Here is a 27,970-nt window from a genome sequence, read left to right as displayed (position 1 = left end):
CCACGCTCCCATTTTACCTAGGCGGATCCTGAGGCCCAGAGTGGACAAAGGGCTTGCCAAGGTCGCAGAGCGCGCAGAGGATTAGAACCCTGACTTCCGTCAAGCACCTGCGGAGTTGGAGACGCCCACGGGCAACGCCCACCTGGCCGGGTGAGTGGAGGGGGCGGGCGAGTCGGAGGGGTGGAGTTTATTCGCGCCCCGCCTCCTTCACCCAGGCTTGGGGGCGGGGCCTTCCTGCAACCTTCGCGGCTCCAACATGGCTCCGCGGCTATGCAGCATCTCTGTGGCGGCGCGGCGGCTGCTGGGGGGCCCGGGGCCCCGCGCTGGGGACGTTACGGCTGCAGCTGCGGCGCGGTGAGAGCCGGGCCAGACAGGGACAGAAGCGCGCAGGGTGGGGTGCACGGGCGGGGGCCAGGGACTGGGCCGGGGGGGAGGGGCAGAGACTCCTCGCTTGAAATCTGGGGGTTAGAGGCGGGGCAGGATCAAGGCCTAGGGAAGGGTCTGGGCAAAGAATGGGGGAGGCTAGAAAGGAATGGGTAGGGTCTTGGTCCTGGTTGGGACCGGGCTGTGATGGGGACCTGATGAAAGATGGTGAGAAGGGCAGGTACTGGGCCCTGGAGACTGGGAGAGGGCAGAAGACAGGAGGAGTGGCCCATTCCCAGGCGTAGCTTATGATTTAACACCCACTGAAGGCTTCTGGTAGAGTCAGCTCCTCCGTCGGGAAGTTCTGTGGGAAAGAGATGATGGCAGGGGAGCAGTGGGGGATCCCTAGGGGCCATGGCTGCACAGACCCTTTGTTCCCCCACCTCAAACTGTACAGGTGGGGAAACGGACGCCCGAGAGGGAATGGGAGTTGTCCAAGGTCACCCTCCCTGCTGTGCCATGGCATAACCAGATCTGGGACCCAGGTCTGCCAATGCGCCATGCACTTTGCACCCAACTGGTGGCCTCCTGGGAGTGGGAGTCTGGCTGGGCCATGTGCTCTCAGCCTGGGCTCTTGTTTGGTCCCTGCTGTGGGCTGAGCTAGGGATTGGCCTCCCTGACCGGCCCTGGGCAGCCCCTCGCTCCTTGGTCCCCACAGCCCTGTACTTCCCCCATCTGCATATATCACCAAGCACAGTTATGACTTGGTGCTTGTCTGTCTCTCGCTAGACCCTGATCTCATTTTTCTCTGTTTCCCCAGACTCCCACCCTCAGAGGGCTCAGGATTGTGTATGGTCAAGGAATATTTACCACAGAAGTGAGGCCACCTGTTCCCCTTCCCCCAACCTGTGAAAAGGAAGCAAGCATCCCTCCTGCCCTGCAGCCCAGGAATGAAGCTGCAAAGTTCTGTTAGCCTGCCATGAGATGTTACAGCACAGAGCAGTGGGGCTTTTGGACAGCTGGGAAAGGAGTGGCATAAGCTTCCCACCCAGACTGCCCAATAATTAGGAAGAAAGCTGACACCGTGGGAAGAGCCTAGAGTTTGCCTGGCACTAACAAATCTAACTGAATTTCTAGGTGGGGTGACCTCAGGACTCTAAACCTCGGGTTCCTCATCTGTAAAATGGGAGTAATCAGACAGGAAGTATCTCATAGGGTTGTTGAGGACTAAAGATGCCGTGGTTGGTCGGGTATGGTGGCTCACACCTGTAATTACAGCACTTTGGGAGGCCGAGGTGGGCGGATCACTTGAGGTCAGCAGTTCAAGACCAGCCTGGCAACACTGTGAGATCCTGTTTCTATAAAAAGTACAAAAATGGCCGTGCACGGTGGTTCATGTCTGTACTCCCAGCACTTTGGGAGGCCAAGGTGGGTGGATCACGAGGTCAGGAGATCAAGACCATCCTGGCTAACACGGTGAAACCCCGTCTCTACTAAAAATACAAAAAATTAGCCGGGCGCAGTGGCGGGTGCCTGTAGTCCCAGCTACTCAGGAGGCTGAGGCAGGAGAATGGTGTGAACCCGGGAGGCGGAGCTTGCAATGATCTGGGATCGTGCCACTGCACTCCAGCCTCCAGCCTGGGTGACAAGAAGAGAGACTCCGTCTCAAAAAAAAAAAAAAAAAAAATTCACCATGTTGGTGAAACCCTGTCTCTACTAAAAATACAAACAATTAGCTGGGCGTGATGGCTCACACCTGTAATCCCAGCTACTAGGAAGGCTGAGGCAGGAGAATCAATTGAACCCAGGAGACGGAGGTTGCAGTGAGCTGAGATCGTGCTACTGCACTCCAGCCTGGGTGACAGAGTAAGACTCTGTCTAAAACAAAAAAGATACCATGGTTGTGAAGTGTCTGGCACTTGAGGAACATGCAGCAAGTGTTGCTCTTTGCCCCTAGCCTATGTTACAAGCCATTTCTGCATGAGACCCACATAATATTGAGGCTCAAAGGGCTCTGGGAAGATCATCTTTTATGAGCCCTTTGTTTTCCAGATGAAAACATCAAGGTTGGGGAAGGGACAGAATGGATTGGTGGTAAAACCATTTGTGTGGCAAACACCCAGAGGCCATAAAAGGAGCACGGGTCTTAGAGTAAGCCTGCTGCCCCTCACTTAGTAATCCTGGATGAGTTGCTGAACCTCTGTCAGCCTCAGTTTCCTTTTCTGGAAAGTGGCAATGGTGATCCCTGCTTGGTGTTTTTGGCAGGATTGCTGTGAAGACACTTGGATTAATATTTATCAAGTCCCTCAAGGACCATCTTGCAGTTACTTATGCCTTAATTCCACATTGGATACCTGAGAACACTCCGTCCTGCTGCCCTCAGGCTGCCCCACATCTCTCTGGAGTCACTAGTAGGGCCAGCAGCAGCCTTTCTGGCCTGTGAGGTTTGGGGGCAATGAGGCTGCTGGGGTGGGGATGGAGTGTGGGTTTTTAAATCAAATGGACCTGGGCCAGGCACCATGGCTCACGCCTATAATCCCAACACTTTGGTAGGTCAGGTGGGAGAATTGCTTGAACCCAGGTGTTTGAGACCAGCCTGGGCAACATGGCAAGATCCTGTCTCTATAAAAAATACAAACGTTTGGCTGGGCACAGTGGCGTACATCTGTCACTTTGGGAGGCTGAGGTGGACGGATCACCTGAGGCCAGGAGTTCAAGACCAACCTGGCCAACATGGTGAAACCCCATCTCTACTAAAAACACAAAAATTAGCAAGGCCAGAGCTGGTGGCTCCCACCTGTAATCCCAGCACTTTGGGAGTCCCAGGCAGACAGATCACGAGGTCAGGTGTTCAAGACCAGCCTGGCCAACATGGTAAAACCCCATCTCTATTAAAAATACAAAAATTAGCTGGGCGTGGTGGTATGCATCTGTAATCCCAGCTACTCGGGAGGCTGAGGCAGGAGAATCGCTTAAACCAGGGAGGTGGAGGTTGCAGTGAGCTGAGATCACGCCACTGTACTCCAGCCTGAGTGACAGAGCAAGACTCTGTCTCGAAAAAAAAAAAAAAAGCCATGGTGGCATCTGCCTGTATTCCCAGCTACTCAGGAGGCTGAAGCAGGAGAATCGCTAGAACTGGGGAGCCGGAGGTTGCAGTGAGCCAAGATCGCGCCACTGCACTCCAGCCTGAGCAACACAGGGAGACTCCGTATCAGGGGAAAAAAAGAAAAAAAAAAAAGGCTGGGCACGGTGGCTCAAACCTGTAATGCCAGCACTTTGGGAGGCCGAGGCGGGTGGATCACCTGAGGTCAGGAATTTGAGACCAGCCTGGCCAACGTGGTGAAACCCTGTCTCTACTAAAAACACAAAAATTAGCCAGGCATGGTAGCAGATGCCTGTAATCCCAGCTACTCAGGAGGCTGAGACAGGGGAATCACTTGAACCCTGGGGGCGGAGGTTGCAGTGAGCTGAGATCGCACCATTGCACTCCAGCCTGGGGAACAAGAGCTAGACTTCGTCTCAAGAAAAAAAGGAAATTAACTGGACATGGTGACACATGCCTATCCCAACTACTCTGGAGGCTGATGCAGGAGAATTGCTTGAACCTGGGAGGGGGAGGTTGCAGTGAGCTGAGATTGTGCCATTGCACTCCAGCCTGGGCAACAGAGTAAGACTCCGTCTCAAACAACAACAAAAATTAGTCAGGCATGGTGGTGCACACCTGTGGTCTCAGCTACTTGGGAGGATCATTTGCGTCTGGGAGATAGAGGATGCAGTGAGCCTTGATTGTGTCACTGCACTCCAGCCTGGGTGACAGAGTGAGACCCTGTCTCGAAAAAAGAAAAAAAAAAATAGAAGAAAAAAGAAAGATGAAGCTAACCTAGCACCAGGACCTGGGTTTGTCCAGAGCTTGTGCTCGTAAGCACTAGTTCTGCTGTTGGTGTTAAGGATGGAAAGGACCCCCCGATCCCTGAGTGAAGTCACTCTGGGTCAAGGTCTACCATTTCTTTCATACTTTCCAGCTTTCATCATTTTCATGCAAGAATGTCTTAGCTCCTCCTTTGTTCATTTCTCAAACTTGGACTGCGTTCTCACCATGTTCCCAGCACTGCTTCAAGCATAGGGGATACAGCAGGGATGCAACAGAACAGACAAGGATTCTGTCCTGCTAGGGCTGCTTCCAGTTTAGAGATGACAATAAACAAAGCACATAATAAGCCAAAAAGTATAGTTTTTTTTAATTTTTAATAAATAAAAAATGTTTTAAAAATTTATTAAAATAGGTCTCAAACTCCTGGGTTCGGCTGGGCATGGTGGATCACGCCTGTAATCCCAGCACTTTGGGAGGCCAAGGCAGGCGGATCACTTGAGGTCAGGAGTTTGAGACCAGCCTGACCAACATGGTGAAACCCTGTCTCTACTAAAACATACAAAAGTTAGCCAGGTGTGGTAGCACGCACTTGTAGTCTCAGCTACTCGGGAGGCTGAGGCAGGAGAATCGCTTGAACCCAGGAGGTGGAGGTTGCAGTGAGCTGAGATTGTGCCACTGCACTCCAGCCTGGGCAACGGAGTGAAACTCCATCTCAAAAAAATACAACGGTGGCTCAAGCCTGTAATCCCAGCACTTTGGGAGGCCGAGACGGGCGGATCACGAGGTCAGGAGTTCGAGACCATCCTGGCTAATACGGTGAAACCCCGTCTCTACTAAAAATACAAAAACTAGCCGGGCGAGGTGGCGGGCGCCTGTAGTCCCAGCTACTCGGGAGGCTGAGGCAGGAGAATGGCGGAAACCCGGGAGGCGGAGCTTGCAGTGAGCTGAGATCTGGCCACTGCACTCCAGTCCGGGCGACAGAGCGAGACTCCGCCTCAAAAAAAAAAAAAAAAAAAAATACAAAAAACAAAAAAAAGGACAAGTGCGGTGGCTCACGCCTATAATCCCAACACTTTGGGAGGCTGAGGCAGGAGGATCACCTGAAGTCAGGAGTTCAAGACCAGCCTGGCCAACATGGTGAAAACTCATCTCTACTAAAAATAAAAATTTAACCGGGTATGGTGGCACACGCCTGTAGTCCCAGCTGCTTGGTAGGCTGAGGCTGGAGAATTGCTTGAACCTGGGAGGCGGAGGTTGCAGTGAGCCGAGATCACGCCACTGCACTCCAGCCTGGGAGACAGACTGAGACTCCATCTCAAAAAACCAAAAACAAACAACAAAAAAAAAACAACCAACTCCTGGGTTCAAGCAATCCTTCCCTCTTGCGAAAGCCTCCCAAAGTGCTGGGATTACAGGTATGAGCCACTGGGCTCATCCTAGTATAGTGTTTTAGAAAGGGCTCTAGAACAAGACGGGAGAGCAGGATGAGAGGGCTTGGGGAGGTTAAGGGTAGGAGAACATTGTAATTTCACTGAGAAAGTGAAATTTGTACTCTTGCAAGTGTGCCCTTGGGGATGCTGGCTTGGAGTTCAAATCCTTCTCTGAGATCTTTGACAAGTCCTTTCTTGGATTTTACCTATAGAAAAGACCTTTAGGGATGGGCTCCACCACCCTGCTCATTTGACAGATGCGGAAACTGAGGCCCACAGGCAGGAAGGATTAGAGAGTGGGAAGAGACGGGAGCCCATCAGAGCTCCTGAAGTTTCCAGCATTCCAGCCCATAATCTCTCTCTTCAGGGCTGGCTACTTGACTGATATTTATCTTGGTCAGTGCTGATGTTAATAAATTACTCAGTCTAGTCCTTTCTAGAGCAAAGGTCTGAGTTGATAAATAGTAGGAGCTGTTCTCACTGCCTGTCTCCCTCCAGGGGAAGCAGCTCCTCTACATTAAAACCAAAGGTCCCTCAGTGCCCAACCTGAGGTGGGGGTTGACTTTCAAGGAAAGAACACTGGGTTGGTTCTTTTTTTTTTTTTTTTTTTTGAGACGGAGTCTCACTGTGTCTCCCAGACTGGAGTGCAGTGGTGCGATCTCGGCTCACTGCAAGCTCCGCCTCCTGGGTTCATGCCATTCTCCTGCTTCAGCCTCCCGAGTAGCTGGGACTACAGGCGCCCGCCACCTCGCCCGGCTAGTTTTTTGTATTTTTAGTAGAGACGGGGTTTCACTGTTAGCCAGGATGGTCTCGATCTCCTGACCTCATGATCCACCCACCTTGGCCTCCCAAAGTGCTGGGATTACAGGCGTGAGCAACCACGCCCGGCCGCTGGGTTGGTTCTTAACTCTGCCCTCTGATTTCCTGTGTGGCCTTGGGCAAGTCCCTTAAACTCCCTGGGCTTCTTTCTGTTTTATCCTGTCGAGAATGGGAATGCCAGTAGTACCAATGCTATAAGATCATTGCATAGAGTCAGTGAGATCGTGCAGTTGAAAAGTGTATCGCAGATCCCTGGCTTAAAGCCTCCCTTATTCTGATCTAAAAACTTCACAGACCACACTACCCGTCTAATGATAATTGTCTTTTTGCTAATGAAGCAAATGCATGTACAATGACCCAGACAGTACATGAATTCAGAAATGCTTAACACACTTTTAAAAATCTTTACAAAAAATTATAATGAATAAAGAAAAATTTAGCCTCCTATTCCTCTTTCCCAGGTAAGCAGTATTAACAGTTTGGGATAAGTCATTTCTCTCTCTCTTTTTTTTTATTCTGAACATGGAGTCTCACTCTGTCACCCAGGCTGGCATGCAGTGGTGCGATCTTGGCTCACTGCAGCCTCTGCCTCAGCCTCTCGAGTAGCTGGGACTACAGGCACACATCACCACTCCTGGCTAATATTTTGTACTTTTTTTAAGTAGAAATGGGGTTTTGCCATGTTGTGCAGGCTAGTCTTGAACTCCTGAGCTCAGGCAATCCGCCTGCCTCGGCCTCCCAAAGTGCTAGGATTACTGGCATAAGCCACCATGCCCAGCCTCTTTTTTTTTGAGTCAGGGTCTGGCTCTGTTGCCCAGTCTGGAGTGCAGTGGCCCGACCTCAGCTCGCTAAAACCTCTGCCTCCTGGGTTCAAGCAATCTTCCCTCCTCAGCCTCCTGAGTAGCTGGGACTACTGGTGTACTTGACCGTACCTGGTTAAATTTTTTTTTTTTTTTTTTGAGAAAGAGTTTCACTCTTGTGTTCCCAGGCTGGACTACAGTGGCCCGATCTCAGCTCGTCGCAACCTCTGCTTCCTGGGTTCAAGTGATCTTCCCACCTCAGCCTCCTGAGTAGCTGGGATTACAGGCACGCGCTACCACGCCTAGCTAATTTTGTATTTTTAGTAGAGGTGGGGTTTCTCCATGTTGGTCAGGCTGGTCTCGAACTCCCGACCTCAGGTGATCTGCCCGCCTTGGCCCCCCAAAGTGTTGGGATTACAGGCATGAGCCACCACACCCAGCAATATTTTATTTATTGCAGAGACAGGGCTTTGGACTCCTGAGCTCAAGCAATCCGCCTGCCTCAGCCTCCCAAAGTGCTGGAATTACAGGCATGAGCCACTATGCCTGGCCCATTTCTCATTTTTCTTTCTTTTCTTTTTTTTTTTTAGAGACGGATGGAGTCTTGCTCTGTCGCCCAGGCTGGAGTGCAGTGGCGCGATCTCGGCTCACTGCAAGCTCCGCCTCCCGGGTTCACGCCATTCTTCTGCCTCAGCCTCCCAAGTAGCTGGGACTACAGGTGCCTGCTACCACGCCTGGCTCATTTTTGTATTTTTAGTAGAGACAGGGTTTCACCATGTTAGCTAGGACGGTCTCAAGTCTCCTGGCCTCATGACCTGCCCGCCTCAGCCTCCCAAAGTGCTGGGATTACAGGCTTGAGCCACTGCGCCCAGCCTCTCATTTTTGTACTTATGCAAACATATCACCACTTTGGCTGGCTGCGATGGCTCATGCTTGTAATCCCAGCACTTTGGGAGGCTGAGGCAGGTGGATCACGAGGTCAAGAGATCGAGACCATCCTGGCCAACATGGTGAAACCCTGTCTCTACTAAAAATGCAAAAATTAACTGGGCGTGGTGGTGCACGCCTGTAGTCCCAGCTACTTGGGAGGCTCAGGCAGGAGAATCACTTGAACCCAGGAGGTTGCAGTAAGTGAAGATCTTACCACTTTACTCCAGCCTGGCAACAGGGCGAGACTCCATCTCAAAAACAAACACAACAAAACAAACATATAACCACTTTAAGATTATTTTTAAAAAAATTTTTTTTTTTTTTTTTTTTTTAGACATGGTCTCTGTCACCCAGGCTGGAGTGCAGTGGCCTGATCATGGCTCATTGTAGCCTTGATTTCCTGGGCTTCATGCGATCCGCCTAAGTCTCTCAAGTGGCTGAGACTACAGGCATGTGTCACCACACCCAGCTAATTATTGTATTATTTTATTTTTTATTTTATTTATTTTTTATTTTTTTGAGACAGAGTCTCGCTCTGTTGTCCAAGCTGGAGTACAGTCGGCTTTGGGCGTGATGCAAGGTGGATTTGGGGTTGATCCTCTTGGCAAGAGGTGGCATTTGTGTGACCCAAGTAGAGGACCTCTTAGAAGGGGGATGAAGTGGAGGCAGGGAGGCTAGAGAGATAAGTGGGAGGTGGGGCTGCCTCTCCTGGCCTCCTGAGGCTCTGCAAAGCTTCAAGAAGCCAACTGGGCAGCTGGAATCTCTGTAGAAAGGAGCTGGCTCCAATAGCATTTCACACTCTGGAGCTGCCATAGGACTCCATGGCCCTGTTCCCAGAAATGTGGGTCACTGGTCTAGGGGAGCAGGTCATCCAAGCAGATGGAATTGCTGGGGCTCCCCCCACCTCCACACGTCCCCCTCAACTCCTCTGTCTTGCAGTTTCTATTCCAAGGACAATGAAGGCAGCTGGTTCCGCTCCCTCTTTGTTCACAAGGTGGATCCCCGGAAAGATGCCCACTCCACCCTGCTGTCCAAGAAGGAAACCAGCAGCCTCTACAAGATCCAGTGTGAGTGGCTGCTGAGCTGACCAAGCTCTGCCCTTTCAGGGGCTCTGGGGGCCTGTGAGGCTCCAGGATGGAGATGGGAGGGTCTGGAATGTCCTCAGCTGTCCTGGGACCCCTGGCCTTGATTTGCTCCCCTCACCCCAAGTTCTTCGCTATGTACACACCCTACCTCACTTCTTGTTCTCTGTCCTCTGTTGCAGTTCACAATGTAAAGCCCGAATACCTGGATGCCTACAACAGCCTCACGTGAGTGTCCTGCATCCATACATCCCAGCTGCTGCTTGGGTGGGGACCACACTCTCAGCAAATCCGCAGAACATCCTCCACCCTGTTCTTTTTTGTAGAAATCCAGGAGATGTAGATATCTTTTATTTCAGCCTTTTTCTTTCTTTCTTTTCTTTTCTTTTTCTTTTTTTTTTTTTTTTGAGATGGAGTTTCGTTCTTGTTGCCGGGCTGGAGTGCAATGGTGCGAGCTCGGCGTACTGCAACCTCTACCTCCCAGGTACAAGCGATTCTCCTGTCTCAGCCTCCCAAGTAGCTCGGATTACAGGTATGCGCCACTAAGCCTGGAAAATTTTTTTGTATTTAGTAGAGACAGGGTTTCACTATGTTAGGCTGGTTGCGAGCTCCTGACCTAAGGTGATCCACCTGCCTTGGCCTCCGAGTGCTGGGATTATAGGCATGAGCCACCGCGCTTGGCCCCTTTTTCTTTCTTTTATTTTTCTTAAAAGAGATGGTCTCTGGGAGGCAGAGGTTGCAGTGAGCCAATATTACGCCATTGCACTCCAGCCTGGGCAACAAGAGCAAAACTCCATCTCACACACATGAAAGAGACATGGGATCTCCCTTTGCTGCCCAGGCTGGTCTCAAACTACTGGGCTCAAACAATCCTCTTGCCTCAGCCTCCCAGTGTTGGGATTACAGGTGTGAGCCTCCATGCCCAGCCAGGATGTAAATTTCAGAGTTGGAAGTCCTGAGGGCCCCTTGCCTAGCTTCTGCATTTTAGAGATGGAGAGTCTGAGGCCCAACCCCAGCGTCTGCAATTTGAACTGAGTTTGAACCCTTATCTCAGAGGCCCTGGTGGCTATGTAAACCTTATCCCTCTCTGCACCCCTCCCACAGGGAGGCTGTGCTGCCCAAGCTGCACCTGGATGAGGACTACCCATGCTCACTCGTGGGCAACTGGAACACGTGGTATGGGGAACAGGACCAGGCAGGTAAGGCGCTCACCTCCCTAGTGCCATTGCTACCTCCCAGCCCTGGCCTCCAGCACCTTTCACACCGGGCCATTCTCCACTCCCTCTCCACAACAGCACCTGGTAGGGCTCTTACTAAAACCTCATCACCTCACTCCTCTGCTCAAATACCTGTCCTGGCTCCCCTGTGCCCTCAAGGTGACCTGTGAAGCCTGTGAGTCCTTCCCGGCCCCACCCCCAGCCTCATGGTGCCAAATCCTCCTTGCCTCGCTGTGCTGTCCCACCCAGGACTCAGTTCCTCAGATTGACAGTTTCATTCTTTAGTTCCAGACTACTGCTCATGCTCTTTCTTCTGCCTTAAATATTACTTCTTCTTTGCCTGCTTTACCTGGATCACCGTCTTTTGTTCTTTTTTTTTTTTTTGAGACTGAGTTTCACTCTTGTTGCTCAGGCTGGAGTGCAGTGGTGCGATCTTGGCTCACTGCAACCTCCGCCTCCCCAGTTTAAGCAATTCTCCTGTCTCAGCCTCCTGAGTAGCTGGGATTACAGGATTGTGCCACCATGCCCAACTAATTTTGTATTTTTAGTAGAGACAGGGTTTCACCATCTTGGTCAGGCTTGTCTTGAACTCCTGACGTCAGGTGATCCACCTGCCTCAGCCTCCCAAAGTGCTGGGATTACAGGCGTGAGCCACCGCGCCCGGCCTTTTTTTTTTTTTCTTTTTTTTTGAGACAGGGTCTCACTCTGTCACCCAGGCTGGCAGGTAGTGGCACAGTCTTGGCTGACTGCAACCTCCACCTCCTGGGTTGAAGAGATTCTCCTGTCTCAGCTTCCCGAGTAGCTGGAATTTCAGGCATGTGCCATCACTCCCAGCTAATTTTGTATTTTTAGTAGAGATGGGGTTTCACCATGTTGGTCAGGCTGGTCTCGAACTTCTGACCTCCGGTGATCCACCCGCCTTGGTCTCCCAAAGTGTTGGGATTACAGGCATAAGCCACCACTCCCGGCCTTTTGTTTTTGAGACAGGGTCTTGCTCTGTCACACAGGCTGGAGTGCAGTGGTATAATCTTGGCTCATTCGAGCTTCAATTTCCCAGGTTCAAGCAATACTCCCACCTCAGCTTCCTGAGTAGCTGGGACTATAGGTGCGCTCCACCATGCTCAGCTACTGTTTTTGTTTCTTGGTAGAGACGGGGTTTCTCCATGTTGCCCAGGCTGGTCTCTAACTCCCAAACTCAAATGATCCTGCCTCCTTGGCCTCCCATAGTGCTGGGATTGCAGACATGAGCCATCGTGCCTGGCCTTTCATTTTTATTCATTTTAAAATTTTCATTATTTATGTATTTATTTTTGAAATCAGGTCTTGTTGCCCAGTAGGGAGTGCAGTGGTGTGATCACAGCTTACATAGCCTTAACCTCCTGAGCTCAAGCAATCCTCCTACCTCAGCCTCCCGAGTAGCTGGGACCACAGGTGCATGCTACAATGTCCAACTAATCTATTTTAAATTTTTTGTAGAGACAGGGTCTCCCTATGTTACCCAGGTTGGTCTCAAACTCCCAGGCTCAAGCAATCTTTCCATCTTGGCCTCCCAAAGTTCTGGGAGTACAGGCATGAGCCACAGTGCCTGGACTATTCACTTTTCTATTTTGGCATAGATGTCACCTCCTCCTGGAAGGCTGCCGAGATTTCCTCCACCTGGGCTGGGTCAGGCACCTTTGCTAGCTCTCCAGGCCTCAGTAATTACCTCCTCATGCCCTGATCATGTACCCCTATAGCTGCCTGTTTAGTTGTCTGTCTCCATATATAGGTGAATCCCCAATATGCAGTACATATTTGTGGAATAAATAGAGGTTCTTCTTGTCTAAGCTGGTGTCTTACAGTCCCAGGGGCACCCCTAGCATGCCCCATCCCACCCTAATAGACACACCAAAGTTGGCACCAGCTATAAGAACCCACACATGAATTTGGCTGACTCACAGCATCTCAGCCACTCAAAGGGACCTCAAATTTAGACCTACACTGTCCAAAATGATAGCCACTAACCACATTTAGCTATTTATTTATTTATTTATTTTGAGATGGAATCTCGCTCTGTACTGTTGCCAAAGCTGGAGTTCAGTGGCACAATCTTGGCTCACTGCAACCTCAAGTTGTTCTTGAACCTCAAGGGTTCAAGTGATTCTCCTGCCTCAGCATCCTGAATAGCTGAGATTACAGGCGCATGTCACCACACCCAGCTAATTTTTGTTTTTTGTTTTTTGTTTTTTTTTGAGACGGAGTCTTGCTCTGTCGCCCAGGCTGGAGTGCAGTGGCATGATCTTGGCTCACTGCAAGCTCCACCTCCTGGGTTCACGCCATTCTCCTGCCTCAGCCTCCCAAGTAGCTGGGACTATAGGCACCCACCACCACGACCGGCTCATTTTTTTGTATTTTTAGTAGAGACGAGGTTTCACTATGTTGGTCAGGCTGGTCTTGAACTCTTGACCTCGTGATCCTCCCACCTCAGCCTCCCAAAGTGCTGGGATTACAGGTGTCAGCCACCGTGCCTGGCCTATTTATTTATTTTTTTGAGACAGCGTATCACTCTGGTTGCCCAGGCTGGAGTGCAGTGGTGTGATCACGGCTCACTGTAGCCTTGACCACCCAGGCTCAGATGATTCTCTCACCTCAGCCTCCCAAGTAGCTGGAACTACAGGTGTGTGCCACCACAGCCAGCTAATTTTTTGTATTTTTAGTAGAGACAGGGTTTCGCTATGTTGCCCAGGCTGGTGTTGAACTCCTGGACTCAAGCAATCCATCAGCCTTGGCCTCCTGGACTACTGGGATTACAGGTGTGAGCCACTGCACTCTGGCCTCACATGTAGCTGTTGAAATTTATATTAGTTAAAATTACATAAAAGTTAAAATTCAATGTGTGCCAAGGTGCTCACCTGTAGTCCTAGCTACTTGGGAGGCTGAAGTGGGAGGATTGCTTGAGCCCAGGAGTTCGAGGCTGTGATTCAATACCATCACACCTGTGAATAGCCACTGCACTCCAGCCTGGGCAACACAGTGAGACCCTGTCTCTAAAGGAGAAAAAATTCAGTACTGAGTATGGTGGCTTATGCTTATAATCCCAGCAGTTTAGGAGGCTGAGGTGAGAAGAACACTTGAGGCCAGGAGTTTGAAACCAGCCTGAGCAACATAATGAGACTTTGCTTCTATAAAAAATATATATATATATTTAAAAAAAAGAAGAAAATATTTTTAAAAAGAAAAAATTCAGTTTCTTTCTTTCTTTCTTTTTTTTTTTTTTGAGAGAGAGTCTCGCTCTGTCGCCGGACTAGAGTGCAGTGGCCGGATCTCAGCTCACTGCAAGCTCCGCCTCCTGGGTTTACGCCATTCTCCTGCCTCAGCCTCCCGAGTAGCTGGGACTACAGGCGCCCGCCACCTCGCCCGGCTGGTTTTTTGTATTCTTTAGTAGAGACGGGGTGTTAGCCAGGATGGTCTCGATCTCCTGACCTTGTGATTCGCCCGTCTCGGCCTCCCAAAGTGCTGGGATTACAGGCTTGAGCCACTGCGCCTGGCCGAAAAAATTCAGTTTCTTAGTCATACTAGCTACATTTCTTTTTTTTTTGAGACGGAGTCTCGCTCTGCCGCCCAGTCTGGAGTGCAGTGGCTGGATCTCAGCTCACTGCAAGCTCTGCCTCCTGGGTTTACGCCATTCTCCTGCCTCAGCCTCCAGAGTAGCTGGGACTACAGGCGCCCGCCACGTCGCCTGGCTAGTTTTTGTATTTTTTATTTTATTTTATTTTATTTTTTATTTTTTTTATTTATTTATTTTTTTTTTTTTTTGAGGCGGAGTCTCGCTCTGTCGCCCGGACTAGAGTGCAGTGGCCGGATCTCAGCTCACTGCAAGCTCCGCCTCCAGGTTTACGCCATTCTCCTGCTCAGCCTCCCGAGTAGCTGGGACTACAGGCGCCCGCCATCTCGCCCGGCTAGTTTTTGTATTTTTAGTAGAGACGGGGTTTCACCGTTTTAGCCAGGATGGTCTCGATCTCCTGACCTCGCGATCCGCCGTCTCGGCCTCCAAAGTGCTGGGATTACAGGCTTGAGCCACCGCGCCCGGCCTGTATTTTTAGTAGAGACGGGGTTTCACCATGTTAGCCAGGATGGTCTCAATCTCCTGACCTCATGATCGCCCGTCTCGGCCTCCCAAAGTTCTGGGATTACAGGCTTAAGCCACCGCACTCGGCCACTAGCTACATTTCAAATGCTTACTCACACACACAGGGCTCATGCAGAAAGTACTTTTGGACAGTACTGGTTTAGACTGTCTGCATAGCACAGCTATAACAGATGGTCCTCTAAACTTCCCTTGAATTCTCCCAACCATGAAGAGCTCACTTGTAAGCCAACCTGTTTCATCCTTTGACAGCCCCGATAATCGTGTGTCTTTGAAAATAATCTGTGACCTACAGATACATAGGTGTATCTCCTTAATCAATTATTTGGTTTTAGTAACAGACATTAACATATTATTTATGTTTTATTTTTATTATTTCTATTTAGAAACAGGGTCTCGCTATATTGCCCAAGCTGGACTTAAACTTCTGGGCTCAAGCAATCCTCCTGAGTAGCTGGGACTATAGGCGTGTGCTATCATGCCCGGCTAGACACTGATATGTGGCTAAGGGAATAAGAGAAAACCAAATTGCCTTCAGTTTCAGCCACTACAGCTTTCCCATTTTAAGCTTGACTTGATCAGCTCCAGCAGTATTCCTTGAATTCTCTTAAGCATTTGCTAGTTGTGAAATGAACTTTGAGGGATGGGATCCTGACTTTTTCTTTTTTTTCTTTTTTGAGACCGAGTCTCACTCTGTTTCCCAGGCTGGAGTGCAGTGGCGTGATCTCAGCTCACTGCAACCTCCACCACCTGGATTCAAGCAAGTTCTTGTGCCTCAGCCTCCCAAGTAGCTGGGACTACAGGCATGAACCACTATGCCTGGCTAATTTTTGTATTTTTAGTAGAGATAGGGTTTCACCATTTTGGCCAGGCTGGTCTTGAGCTCCTGGCCACAGGTGATCGACCCGCCTCAGCCTCCCAAAGTACTGGGATTACAGGCTTAAGCCACTGCCCCTGGCCTATTTTAATTTTTTTTTTATTTTTCTGTTTGGGACAGGGTCTCGCTCCGTCACCCAGTTTGGAGTGCAGTGGCATGATCATAGCTCACTGCAACCTCGAACTTCTGGGCTCAGGCGATCCTCTCACCTCAACTTCTCGAGTAGCTGGGACTACAGACATGCACCACCATGTTGGGCTAGTTGTTTTGTTTTTTGTTTGTTTGTTTTGTAGAGGTGAGGTCTTGCTATGTTGCCCAGGCTGGTCTCAAACTCCTGAGCTCAAGTGACCCTCTCCTGCCTCAACCTCCCAGAGTGTTGGGATTACAGGTCTGAGCCACTGCGCCTGGCTGATCCTGACTTTTTAAAGCATACCCTACATTTTTTGTACCTTGAAGTTCAGTCCCTCACATAGAGTCAGCCAAATCATGTTGAGCTGTACCCTGGGAGTAGGGTTCAGGAATCTACATTTTAATAACTTGTAAGAACCGGCCGGGCGCGGTGGCTCAAGCCTGTAATCCCAGCACTTTGGGAGGCCGAGACGGGCGGATCACGAGGTCAGGAGATCGAGACCATCCTGGCTAACATGGTGAAACCCCGTCTCTACTAAAAAATACAAAAAAACTAGCCGGGCGAGGTGACGAGCGCCTGTAGTCCCAGCTACTCGGGAGGCTGAGGCAGGAGAATGGTATAAACCCGGGAGGCAGAGCTTGCAGTGAGCTGAGATCCGGCCACTGCACTCCAGCCCGGGTGACAGAGCGAAGAAAAAAAAAAAAAAAAAAAAAATCTTGTAAGAACCATTGATCCATCTCCTACAGGGAGCACCATAATTGTTAGACAATTCCTTCTCCTTGGCTGGGTGCGGTGGCTCATGCCTGTGTCCCAGCACTTTGGGAGGCTGAGGCGGGTGAATCATCTGAGGTCAGGAGTTCAAGACCAGCCTGGCTAACATGGTGAAACCCTGTCTCTACTAAAAATACAAAAATTGGCCGGGTGTGGTGGCGGGTGCCTGTAGTCCCAGCTACTCGGGAGGCTGAGGCAAGAGATTGGCTTGAACCTGGGAGGTGGAGCTTGCAGTGAGTTGAGATCGTGCCGCTGCATTCCAGCCTGGGCGACAGAGTGAGACTCTGTCTCAAAACAAAAACAAAAACAAAACAAAACAAAAATACAAAAATTAGCTGGGTGTAGTGGCATGCGCCTGTAATCTCAGCTACTTGGGAGGCCTAGGCAGGACAATCTCTTGAATCCGGGAGGTGGAGGTTGCAGTGAGCTGAGATCGTGTCACTGCACTCCAGCCTGGGCAAAAGAGAAAAAGAAAATCCTTCTTCTTGCCAGCGATATTGTCCTTGTAACTTTTCTCCGTTAATCCATTTTCCACAGGTCAGCATTCCTGGTTTTGGTAGATTTCCATCCATACAGTACTTTTGCCATTTCCTTTGAGAAAGAGGCTTTTAAACCATAGGGTCAGGCCATTTTGCAGATGGGAAAATCAAGGCACAGATGGAATCAAAAAGCAGGTGAAGGTCAGGCTGGGGATGGGGATGGGAAGTTAACAGAGTCTGAGCTTCCAGACCGATGGCAGCCAGCCGCCCTTAGCTTTAGTCTGCCCGTGTGATCCTCTGGGGACCTTCTTCCACTGATTCGCCCAGCCATGCTCACAGGATGGCAAAACTGTTTCCTTTCTTCTCCTCCACAATTAATTAGGTTTCTTTGTTATTGGGAGTTAATTAGTTTCCCAGGGCGGCCAACATACCACAAACTGGGTGGCTTAAAATAACAGAGGTTTATCCTGCCACAGTTCGGAGGCCGGAAGTCACAAATCAAGGTGTTGACAGGGCAGGGCTGTCCTTCTTTCTAAGGCCTTAGGGGAGAACCCTTCCTTGCCTCTTCCAGTTTCTGGGGATTGCTGGAAACTCTTAGTGTTTCTTGGCTTGTAGACTTGTCATTCTAATCTCTGCCTCCCTCGTCACATGCTGTTCTCTCCATGTGTCTCTGTCTTCACACAGTGTTCTTCTGTGTCCAGATCTCCTACTTATAAGGACACTAGTCACTGGACTCAGGGTCCACCCAGTATAATCTCATCTTAGGTTGATTATAGCTACAGAGACCTATTTCCAAATAAGGTCACGTTCTGAGGTTTTGGGTGGACATAAATTTTGAGGGGATGTTGTTCAATTCAGGGCAGATAATATGATTTTCATTTATTTTTATATTTATTTATTTATTTATTTATTTTTTGAGACGGAGTCTTGCTCTGTCACCCAGGCTGGTACAATGGCCCGATCTCGGCTCACTGCAAGCTCCACCTGGCGTGTTCATGCCATTCTCCTGCCTCAGCCTCCCCAGCAGCTGGGACTACAGGTGCCCGCCACCGCGCCTGGCTAATTTTTTTGTATTTTTTGTAGAGACGGGGTTACACCATGTTAGCCAGGATGGTCTTGATCTCCTGACCTAATGATCCACCCGCCCCGGCCTCCCAAAATGTTGGGATTACAGGCATGAGCTACTGCACCCAGCTCCTAATTTTTGTATTTTCAGTAGAGACAGGGTTTCTACTGTTGTTGGCCAGGCTGGTCTTGAATTCCTAACCTCAAGTGATCTGCCTGCCTTGGCCTCCCAAAGTGCTTATGGGCGTGAGTCACTGCACCTAGCCAATAATAGGATTTTTATAAATTCTTTTTTTTTTTTTTTTGAGACACAGAGTCTCGCTCTGTCATCCAGGCTAGAGCGCAATGGCACAATCTTGGCTCACTGCAACCTCTGCCTCCCAGGTTCGAGCGATTGTCCTACCTCAGCCTCCTGAGTAGCTGGGACTACCAGCACGTGCCACTATGCCCAGCTAATTTTTTTGTATTTTTAGTAGAGATGGGGGTTTCACTGTGTTAGCCAGGATGATCTCGATCTCCTGACCTCGTGATCCGCCCTCCTCAGCTTCCCAAAGTGCTGGGATTTCAGGCATGAGCCACCGCGCCAGCCTAGGATTTTTATAAATTCTAACAGTACAAAGAGTTTTCCATGCAAAGTAGGCTTCCCTCCTGCCCGAGGCCCCACAGGCCTCCATGCTGTGTCACCGGGGCATCTACTTCAATCTCTTTTTTTTTGTTGTTGAGATGGAGTCTCGCTCTGTCTCCCAGGCTGGAGTGCAGTGGCCAGATCTCAGCTCACTGCAAGCTCCGCCTCCCGGGTTTACGCCATTCTCCTGCCTCAGCCTCCCAAGTAGCTGGGACTACAGGCGCCCGCCACCTCGCCCAGCTAGTTTGTTGCATTTTTTTTTTTTTTTTGAGACGGAGTCTCGCTCTGTCACCCAGGCTGGAGTGCAGTGGCCGGATCTCAGCTCACTGCAAGCTCCGCCTCCTGGGTTCACGCCATTCTCCTGCCTCAGCCTCCCGAGTAGCTGGGACTACAGGTGCCCGCCACCTCGCCCGGCTAGTTTTTTGTATTTTTTTTTTTTTTTAGTAGAGACGGGGTTTCACTGTGTTAGCCAGGATGGTCTCGATCTCCTGACCTCGTGATCTGCCTGTCTCGGCCTCCCAAAGTGCTGGGATTACAGGCTTGAGCCACCGCGCCCGGCCTGCATTTTTTTTTTTTTTTAGTAGAGATGGGGTTTCACTGTGTTAGGATGGTCTCGATCTCCTGACCTCGTGATCCGCCCGTCTCGGCCTCCCAAAGTGCTGGGATTACAGGCTTGAGTCACTGCGCCCGGCCAATCTCTTTTTTTTTGAGACGGAGTTTCGCTCTTGTTGCCCAGGCTGGAGTGTAATGTTGTGGTCTTGGCTCACCACCACCTCTGCCTCCTGGGTTCAAGTGATTCTCCTGCCTCAGCCTCCCAAGTAGCTGGGATTCCAGGCATGCACCACCACACTCTGCTAATTTTATATTTTTAGTAGAGACGGGGTTTCTCCATGTTGGTCAGGCTGGTCTCAAACTCCTGACCTCAGGTGATCCAGCTGCCCGGGCCTCCCAAAATGCTGGGATTACAGGCGTGAGCCACTGCCCTGGTCTACTGTTAATCTCTTAAATCGCCATTAAGAGATGATGCATAAATTAGCATCTCTGGATGTCCTTGCCCCCTCAACACATGAGGTAGCATACCACACAAGCTCTTCTGTTCCTTGGTTCCTTTTTTCAATTCACTGTCTTGAAATGCTCCATATCAGCCCATCAGTTCTCCCTGTCCTTTTGTCCAGTTGCCCCTCCAAGGCCTGGTGGTCTTCCTTATGCATGCCACTGCTTCCAGGGTACAGGACACATCTGATCTTGTTGCTATTTAAGGAAGGTGGGGTGGGAATATTATTCCCATTTTCAAGATGAGAACATGGAGGCGTAGAGCCGTCCAAGGCTACTGGGCAGAGCTGGAGCTCAAATCCAGGTCTCCTAGACTTGTGTCTGGGATCATCCTCTCCCCAGCATGGTCTTCCACCAAGGCAGAGGGAACTCAGAGAGTCTTGCTGCTACAGGGAAGTAGGCCACCTGCCTCCCCCGTCCCCAACACATATACACTTAGCCAACCTTGGGGAGGTCATCTGCTGGGGGTCCCAGCAGCCCACTGACCTAAACCTCTCACCCCCAACAGTGCATCTGTGGCGATTCTCAGGTGGCTACCCAGCCCTCATGGACTGCATGAACAAGCTCAAAAACAATAAGGTATGTTAGTGTCCACTCAGCACACCTCTCTGGATGTTGGATGCAGCCCAGCCCTGTGCTGGGCTCTCCTCTGCCACCCCATGAGGCACACTGTCAGGATGGAGGACACTTCCTGGTAGCCATGCCTTTACCACTATGCCCACAGGAGTACCTGGAGTTCCGAAGGGAGCGGAGCCAGATGCTGCTGTCCAGGAGAAACCAGTTGCTCCTCGAGTTCAGCTTCTGGAATGAGCCACAGCCCAGATTGGGTCCCAACATCTATGAGCTGAGGACATACAAGCTCAAGGTGCCTCCCTCCGACGGACCCCCTCCTGCCCCCCAACTTCCCTGCTGCAATGCTGCTTTCAGCTGTCCCAATACCTAGACTGGGGCTTCTGGCTTCTCCCTCCCTATGGGCTCAGAGCAGAGTTGTGTGCACATGTGTGCAAACATGCATACCAGGCGTGAGTCAGGGCCTGCAAATGAGGCCAAATGGCCGCTGGAGCTTAGGAGGTGGGGAGACAGGGTAGTTTCCCTTCCTTGCCTGGCTGCGATGCTATGAATCTGAGGTGGGGGCTCATTCCTATCATCCCTTTGGTTCTCTTTCAGCCAGGAACCATGATTGAGTGGGGGAACAACTGGTAAGTGGCAGCACCAGGACTGGGGTTGGGGGGTGGTACCCTGCTCACCTGCCCCACCAAGGCCTCTGGTGGGCCACCTTTTCCAGGGCCGTATCACAGGGAACTCAGTACCCTCTGCCCCTCATGGATCTGGGAGAAGGATCCAACCAGGAGGTGAGGATCTCCTAGAAGATTGTGAGCCCTCTGTTGGTAGAACACCCCGCCATCAGCACTTTCCCTCAGCATCCCGGAGAACCGTGGGTTCCACCTAGGCCCCTACTGTGGGATGTGGCCAAGAAATCAGCCTCAGTACCCTCTGCACCAGCCCTGGCTTCTGCCCCATATTATTCTGCCTTCTCCAGGGCTCGGGCCATCAAGTACCGGCAGGAGAACCAGGAGGCAGTGGGCGGCTTCTTCTCACAGATAGGAGAGCTCTACGTGGTGCACCATCTCTGGGGTAGGTTGAAGACCTTCCAGGAGCCTTTTGTTAGTTCTCTTTCTCTGTCATCATTCTCTGTAGCCAATGGGGTTGCATTAGTGTCCTCATAGAACTTAATGTTCTAGCAGGAGACACTATCTTAGATGTAAAGTCCCAAAAAGATCAATTTCAGATTATTACAAATAATATTTATAGAAAACAGGCAAGGAGGCCAGGTGCAGTGGCTCATGCATGTAATCACAACACTTTGGGAGGCTGAGGCGGGCGGATCACAAGGTCAGGAGATCGAGACCACGGTGAAACCCTGTCTCTACTAAAAATACAAAAAATTAGCCGGGCACGGTGGCAGGCACCTGTAGTCCCAGCTACTCGGGAGGCTGAGGCAGGAGAATGGCCTGAACCCGGGAGGCGGAGCTTGCAGTGAGCCGAGATCGCGCCACTGCACTCCAGCCTGGGCGACAGAGCGAGACTCCCTCTCAAAAAAAAAAAAAAAAAAAACCACAGGGGATCTACATTGGTCTACATAGACAAAGAATGCCTCTCTGAGGGAGTAAAATGTAAGCTGAGAGGTAAAACGTGAGCTGAGAGCTGCAGGATGAGAAGAAGCTCGCTGTGAATTGCTAGGCAAAACCATTCCAAGTGGACAGAGCAGCACGTGCAAAGGCCCTGTGGTAGGGAAAGGCCTTCGGGGTTTTGAGGTATGGCAAGGAGGCCAGTGTGGAGTGAGTAAGGAAGAATGTGGGGAGATGGATCAGGAGAGGGGGAATGAGTTGGGATTTATTGTAAATGCAATGAGAGACTGTTTCAAACAGCAGTGATATGACCTGATTTTTGTTCTAGTATGATTTCTCTGGCTGCTGGCTGCTTTGTTAAGGGTGCTTGGTAGGGGAGCAAGAGAGAAAGCAGACCTTCAGGAGGCCATTACTCTAGTTCAGGCAGGAGGGGATGGGGCAGTGGGATGCTGAGAAGTCCACAGATTCGTTAGTCTAGAGGTGGAACCAACAGGACTTGTGGATGAATTGCCTGTGTGGGGCAAGAGAAGGAGAAGGGCATTCCAGAAGAGCTCCCAGGTTCGTGCTTGACCTACTGTGTGTTGTTTACTGAGTCTGGGAGGTCTAGGGAAGGAGCAAGTCAGTGGAGTCAGGAACGTAATCTTGGCCCTTGGAATTCTTACTTTTTTTTTTTTTGAGACGGAGTCTCACTCTGTCACCTAGGCTGGAGTGCAGTGGTGCAATCTCAGCTCACTGCAACCTCCGCCTCCCAAATTCAAATGATTCTCGTGCCTCATGCTCCTGAGTAGCTGGGATTACAGGCGTGCAGTACCATGCCTGACTAATTTTTGTATTTTTAGTACAGACAGAGTTTCGCCATGTTGGCCAGACTGGCCTTGAACTCCTGGCCTCAAGCAGTCCACCAGCCTTGGCCTCCCAAAGTGCTGGGATTACAGGCGTGAGCCACCACACCCAGCCAGAAGTGTTACATTAAAAATGCTGACACACAAAAGTAGAGATGTTAAGTAGGCAGTAGATGGATATAGGAGTCTGGAGCCCTTGGGAGTGTTTGCGACTAGAAATATAAATGTAGGCAATATTAACATATGTACTGATTGGATGGATTATTAAAGCAGATAGTGTTTGCTAACAGTCCGAGGGAGGCATCTAGGGATGAGGAGACAGCAGGGCAGGGTTTGGGGGGCAGTGGGAAGAGGGCCCTGTGCTGGGTAAGGGATCTAATCCTCTGTGCCTGAGGAATGAGTCTGTGCCTTTCTCACAGCCTATAAAGACCTGCAGTCTCGGGAGGAGACTCGAAACGCTGCCTGGAGGAAGAGAGGCTGGGATGAAAATGTCTACTATACAGGTGAGTGAAGACTTTGGAGGTCTTCTGCTGAGAACCCTGTCTGAGGATGGAATCCCCTCTGCAAGGATATCTAGCCTTTCTTGATTACCTCCAGTGATGGGGAACTCACTTTTAAGACAGTGAGTTAGTGGGTTTCTATCCCAGTGGCACACTCCATAGGATACCAGCAGGCCTAGGTGAGTGCTCTAGGGGATGATAACACAGCCAGGGCCACACCTCTGCCTAGGAGATGTGGATTAGCGAACGCCCAATGTGACCTTGGGCATGGTTCTTCACTTTGCTGAAGTTGTTCCCTCGTCTATAAGATGGTGATAGTGATAGTGCTTCCATCAGAGGGCTGTGAGGGAAGATTCTACAAACTGTTATTTTATATTTTATTTAATTAATTAATTTATTTATTTTTATTTTTTATTTTTTATTTTTGAGACGGAGTCTCGCTCTGTCGCCCAGGCTGGAGTGCAGTGGCGGGATCTCGGCTCACTGCAAGCTCCGCCTCCCGGGTTTACACCATTCTCCTGCCTCAGCCTCCCGAGTAGCTGGGACTACAGGCGCCCGCCATCTCGCCCGGCTAGTTTTTGTATTTTTTAGTAGAGACGGGGTTTCACCGTGTAGACCAGGATGGTCTCGATCTCCTGACCTCGTGATCCACCCATCTCGGCCTCCCAAAGTGCTGGGATTACAGGCTTGAGCCACCGCGCCCGGCCTATTTTATTTATTTTTGAGACAGAGTCTCGCTCTGTCACCCATGCTGGAGTGCAGTCGTGTGATCTTGGCTCACTGTAACCTCCGCCTCCCAGGTTCAAGCCATTCTCCTGCTTTAGCCTCCCAAGTAGCTAGGATTACAGGCATGTGCCACCATGTCCAGCTAATTTTGTCTTTTTAGTAGTGATGGCGTTTTACCATGTTGGCCAAGCTGGTCTTGAACTCCTGACCTCAGGTGATCTGCCTGCCTCGGCCTCCCAAAGTGCTGTGAGTATAGGCATGAGCCACCACACCTGGCCCACAAACTCATTTATGAAAACTGCTTTCCCCAGTGTTTGTCACAAAGGAAGCATGCAGGAAATGTTTTTGAACAAGGTTTTTGTTTTTGTAGAGATGCAGTCTTACCATGTCGTCCAGGCTGGTCTCAAACTCCTAGGCTAAGCAGTCCTCCCACCTCAGCCTTCCAAAGTGCTGGAATTATAGGCATGAGCTACTGTGCCCAGGTTCGAACAAGTTTTTTGCTCAAGGTATTTGCCACTTTGCTAGGAACGCTGAAACCACCTAGAGTCAGTGGGTGTTAATTGAGCCCTCACCGTGTGCTGGGAACTGTGGTAGGAGGTGATTGAGGGGCACATAAATGAACAAGAGCCTGTTCCTGCCACTGAGGAGCTTATAGTGATCACTTACCAAGTGGTATGAGGGAGAATGTGTCTGCTGAAGGAGGTAGCAGGAGCCTTGCTATTCAGTGTGGTCCCAGCTGGGTATGGTGGGAACTGAATCCCACACATTGAAAATTCAGTGGGAACTGAATCCCTCACAACTGAAATCCCAGCACATTGGGAGGCCAAGGCAAGAGGATCACTTGAGGCCAGTAGTTTAAGACCAGCCTGGGCAACATAGGGAGACCCCATCTCTACAAAACATTTTTTAAAAATTAGCAGGACATGATGGTTCCCACCTGTAGTCCCAGCTACTTGGAAGGCTGAGGTGGGAGGATCACTTGAGCCCAGGAGTTTGAGGCTACAGTGAGCCATGATTGTGGCATAGCACTCCAGCGTGGGCAACAGTGAGACCCTATGTCAAAAATAAAAAATAAATAAAAAAAAACCAACAGTGAGACCCTATGTCAAAAATAAAAAATAAAAAAATAAAAAACAGGACAGGCACACTGGCTTACACCTGTAATCCCAGCACCATGTGAGGTCGAGGTGCGTGGATCAGTTGAGGCCAGGAGTTGGAGACTAGTCTGGGCAACATAGTGAAACCCCATCTCTACTAAAAATACAAAAATTAACCAGGCGTGGTAACTCAAGCCTGTAATCCTGGCTACTCCGGAGGCTGAGGCACAAGAATCGCTTGAACCCAGGAGGTGGAGGTCGCATTGAGCTGAGAACCTGCCACTGCACTCTAGCCTGGAAGACAGAGTGAGACCCTGCCTCAAAAAAAAAAAAACAAAAATAAAAAAAAAAACAAAATCAAGTGTGGTCCCAACTGTCAATATTGGCATCCCCTGGGAGCTTGTTAAGAATGAGAAATCTCAGCCGGGTGCAGTGGCTCACGCCTGCATCCCAGCACTTTGGGAGGCCGAGGCGGGCAGATCACCTAAGGTCAGGAGTTCTACACCAGCCTGACCAACATGGAGAAACCCCATCTATACTAAAAATACAAAATTAGCTGGGCATGGTGGCATATGCCTGCAATCCCAGCTACTTGGGAGGCTGAGGCAGGAGAATCGCTTGAACCTGGAAGGTGGAGGTTGCAGTGAGCCGAGATAGTGCCATTACACTCCAGCCTGGCAACAAGGGTGAAATTCCGTCTCAAACAAACGAACAAACAAAGAAGAATGACAAATCTCAGGCTTCCTGCAACCTACCGAATCAGAATCTGCACGTTAACAAGAACTGCCTAGTGATTTGGATGCACATTAAAGTTTGAAAAGCTCTGAGCTGGAGGAAAGAGTCTAACCTCCTGGATGACCTTGAGCTGACCTTCTCTAGGCTGCACCCTCCCCATCTGTAAAACAAGGCAGTTGGGCTAAATCAGTGTTTTTCTTTTTTCTTTTTTTGAGATGGGGTTTCGCTCTCGTTGCCCAGGCTGGACTGCAATGGCCTGATCTTGGCTCACAGCAACCTCTGACTCCCAGGTTCAAGCGATTCTTCTGCCTCAGCCTCCCCAGTAGCTGGGATTACAGGCATGTGCCACTATGCCCGGCTAATTTTGTATTTTTAGTAGAGAGAGGGTTTCTCCATGTTGGTCAGGCTGGTCTCGAACTCCTGACCTCAGGTGATCGGCTTGTCTCAGCCTCCCTAAGTGCTGGGATTATAGGCATGAGCCACCATGCCTGGCCAACAGATAACTATTAAAATTTAAGAAAATGTTATTCTCATCACCACCAAAGTCCTATCTTATCCCATAATTTGAGGGATCTGGTGCTCTTCATGGGCCCTTTCAGGAGGGCAATAGGACATTCCTGTCGCAGCATTTGGGACCTCCTTCTGCCCAAAGGCCAGCATGTTTGGGTGAGGCCAGGGGAGGTTGTTGGCTTGCTTGAGCCCCCTGTGTGACCTCTGCCTTTCTCTCTCCTCAGTCCCCCTGGTGCGACACATGGAGTCTAGGATCATGATCCCCTTGAAGATCTCGCCTCTCCAGTGATGCTGCCTACACCTCCACCTCCTTCCCCTTCTCCCTCAGGCAACCCCGACAGACAGTGGCACTCCCAGTCCTGCTGTCTTGGTTTTGTCTTGGCTCTGGGAGGACTCTGAGGGGCAGTACTCAACTCAGACAAGGGGGAACTGAAGGCTGACAAGTTCTGAGGATTACAGCTCTGCCCGGGCCCTTTCCGCTTTCCCTGCCTGCCTCCTTCTCCCTGCTAGAAGTAGTTTCTAATTTCCCTGAATGAAAGATAGCGCTCTTTTAGGCCTTCTTATATCTTCTAGAATTCCTCATCTCAAGGCCACCAGTCCCCAGTTATCACCCTTGGAAATCCTCCGTTTAGCTTAGTTGCACAAAAGGTAACATGTCCAGTGGCTAGAGGTGGGGTGGGAAGACAGGAGCCCAGGCCAGGCCCTAAGGAATTCCCTGGTCTCCACTGGGCCACCCACTTGCTGGACACCCTGAGCCAAGTCCCTCCTGTTGGAGAAAAGCCTGGAACTGCCAAAAACAAAACAAAACAAAACAAAAACCTCATCACCATGGTCAGGAGGAGGTCCAGACATTCCACCCAGAGAGGCTGGGGAAAGGGATGGAAGCCAGGAAGGATTTAAGGGCAGGAGACAGACACGTAACAGGAACTCAGAAGATAGAACTTAGAATTCAGAACTTGGGTTTCAATTGTAGAATTTGGAATCTGGAATACAGAATTGGGAAGAAGAACAGAGATGACAAAAGACCATTTGAAGAAAGGTTCCTAATACTAGACAGATGGAGAGTGGCTTGGCTGTTTCCCCCTACATATTGGGGTTGAAAACTTAAATGTGTAGTTCCAGTCTTTCTATGCAGAAAGTCTCTCCTGCCCTCCCTCCTTCCTGCAGGCAAATGTACCACCTAGGGCCTGTTCCCTCACCCTGTATTCTGTTTCCCCAGATTGACATTCTGTCAGCTCAACCCTCATTCTGCAGGGCCACCTGGTGTGTGGAGGGGGGGTCAGTGATTCGGGGGGGTCTCCTCAGTGACCCCCATACCTCATCATGAACCCTTGGGTAGCTTGATTCTGCCTCCCAGCCAGGAAAACTTGTGCTGGAGTTGCTGATGGAACCAAGTAAATATTTACTATAAATCGCAGTGTCCTTTCTTCATCTGCAAGGAACTTTAGCAGGTGCCTGAGGCAGGGCACAGTAGAGCTGGTGGGCTTAGTCCCACATGGCAGATCTACCCTCCTGGAGGGTACTGTGTTCTTGAGCTATTCTCAACAGTCAGTACTGGCTGGGCATGGTGGCTCATGCCTATAATCCCAGCACTTTGGGAGTCCGAGGTGGACAGATCACTTGAGTGAGGTCAGGAGTTCAAGACCAGCCTGGGCAACATGGTGAAACCGTGTCTCTACTAAAAATACAAAAATTAGCTGGGCATGGTGGTGCATGCCTGTAATCCCAGCTACTTGGGAGGCTGAGGCAGGACAATTGTTTAAGCCCTGGAGTCAGAGGTTGCAGTGAGCCGA

At 50.3% G+C, this 27,970-nt stretch overlaps 1 protein-coding gene across 2 annotated transcripts; it reads left to right on the top strand.

Annotated features, from left to right (window-relative positions):
- On the top strand, positions 1 to 27,589 carry NIPSNAP1 (nipsnap homolog 1). Of its 2 annotated transcripts, XM_033233157.1 has the most exons (11): positions 207 to 354; positions 1,184 to 1,240; positions 9,153 to 9,280; positions 9,478 to 9,523; positions 10,400 to 10,494; positions 20,147 to 20,217; positions 20,363 to 20,503; positions 20,806 to 20,837; positions 21,179 to 21,273; positions 23,029 to 23,112; positions 26,402 to 27,589. In XM_033233157.1, exons 1-11 carry the CDS (start codon positions 257 to 259, stop codon positions 26,464 to 26,466), a joined length of 912 nt encoding a protein of 303 aa, XP_033089048.1. In that variant the 5' UTR covers positions 207 to 256; the 3' UTR covers positions 26,467 to 27,589. The 2 variants fall into 2 exon arrangements, with proteins under 2 accessions (XP_033089049.1, XP_033089048.1); XM_033233158.1 differs by lacking the exon at positions 1,184 to 1,240 and having other exon boundaries at positions 1 to 354.
- The last annotated feature ends 381 nt before the right edge of the window (positions 27,590 to 27,970 follow it).

The sequence above is a fragment of the Trachypithecus francoisi genome, unplaced genomic scaffold, assembly GCF_009764315.1.
Source record: "Trachypithecus francoisi isolate TF-2019V2 unplaced genomic scaffold, Tfra_2.0 Lachesis_group14, whole genome shotgun sequence".
Classification (NCBI taxonomy): domain Eukaryota; kingdom Metazoa; phylum Chordata; class Mammalia; order Primates; family Cercopithecidae; genus Trachypithecus; species Trachypithecus francoisi.
Note: the sequence above shows the minus strand (reverse complement) of the source record. Positions and strands in the feature narration are given on the sequence as shown.

Excerpts from the sequence above, each read along its gene's own strand:
- NIPSNAP1 (XM_033233157.1), top strand. The coding sequence starts at position 257 with ATGGCTCCGCGGCTATGCAGCATCTCTGTGGCGGCGCGGCGGCTGCTG. Across the intron at positions 9,524-10,399 it reads GATGCCTACAACAGCCTCAC|GGAGGCTGTGCTGCCCAAGC; the intron begins GTGAGTGTCCTG and ends CCCCTCCCACAG. Across the intron at positions 21,274-23,028 it reads CGTGGTGCACCATCTCTGGG|CCTATAAAGACCTGCAGTCT; the intron begins GTAGGTTGAAGA and ends CCTTTCTCACAG.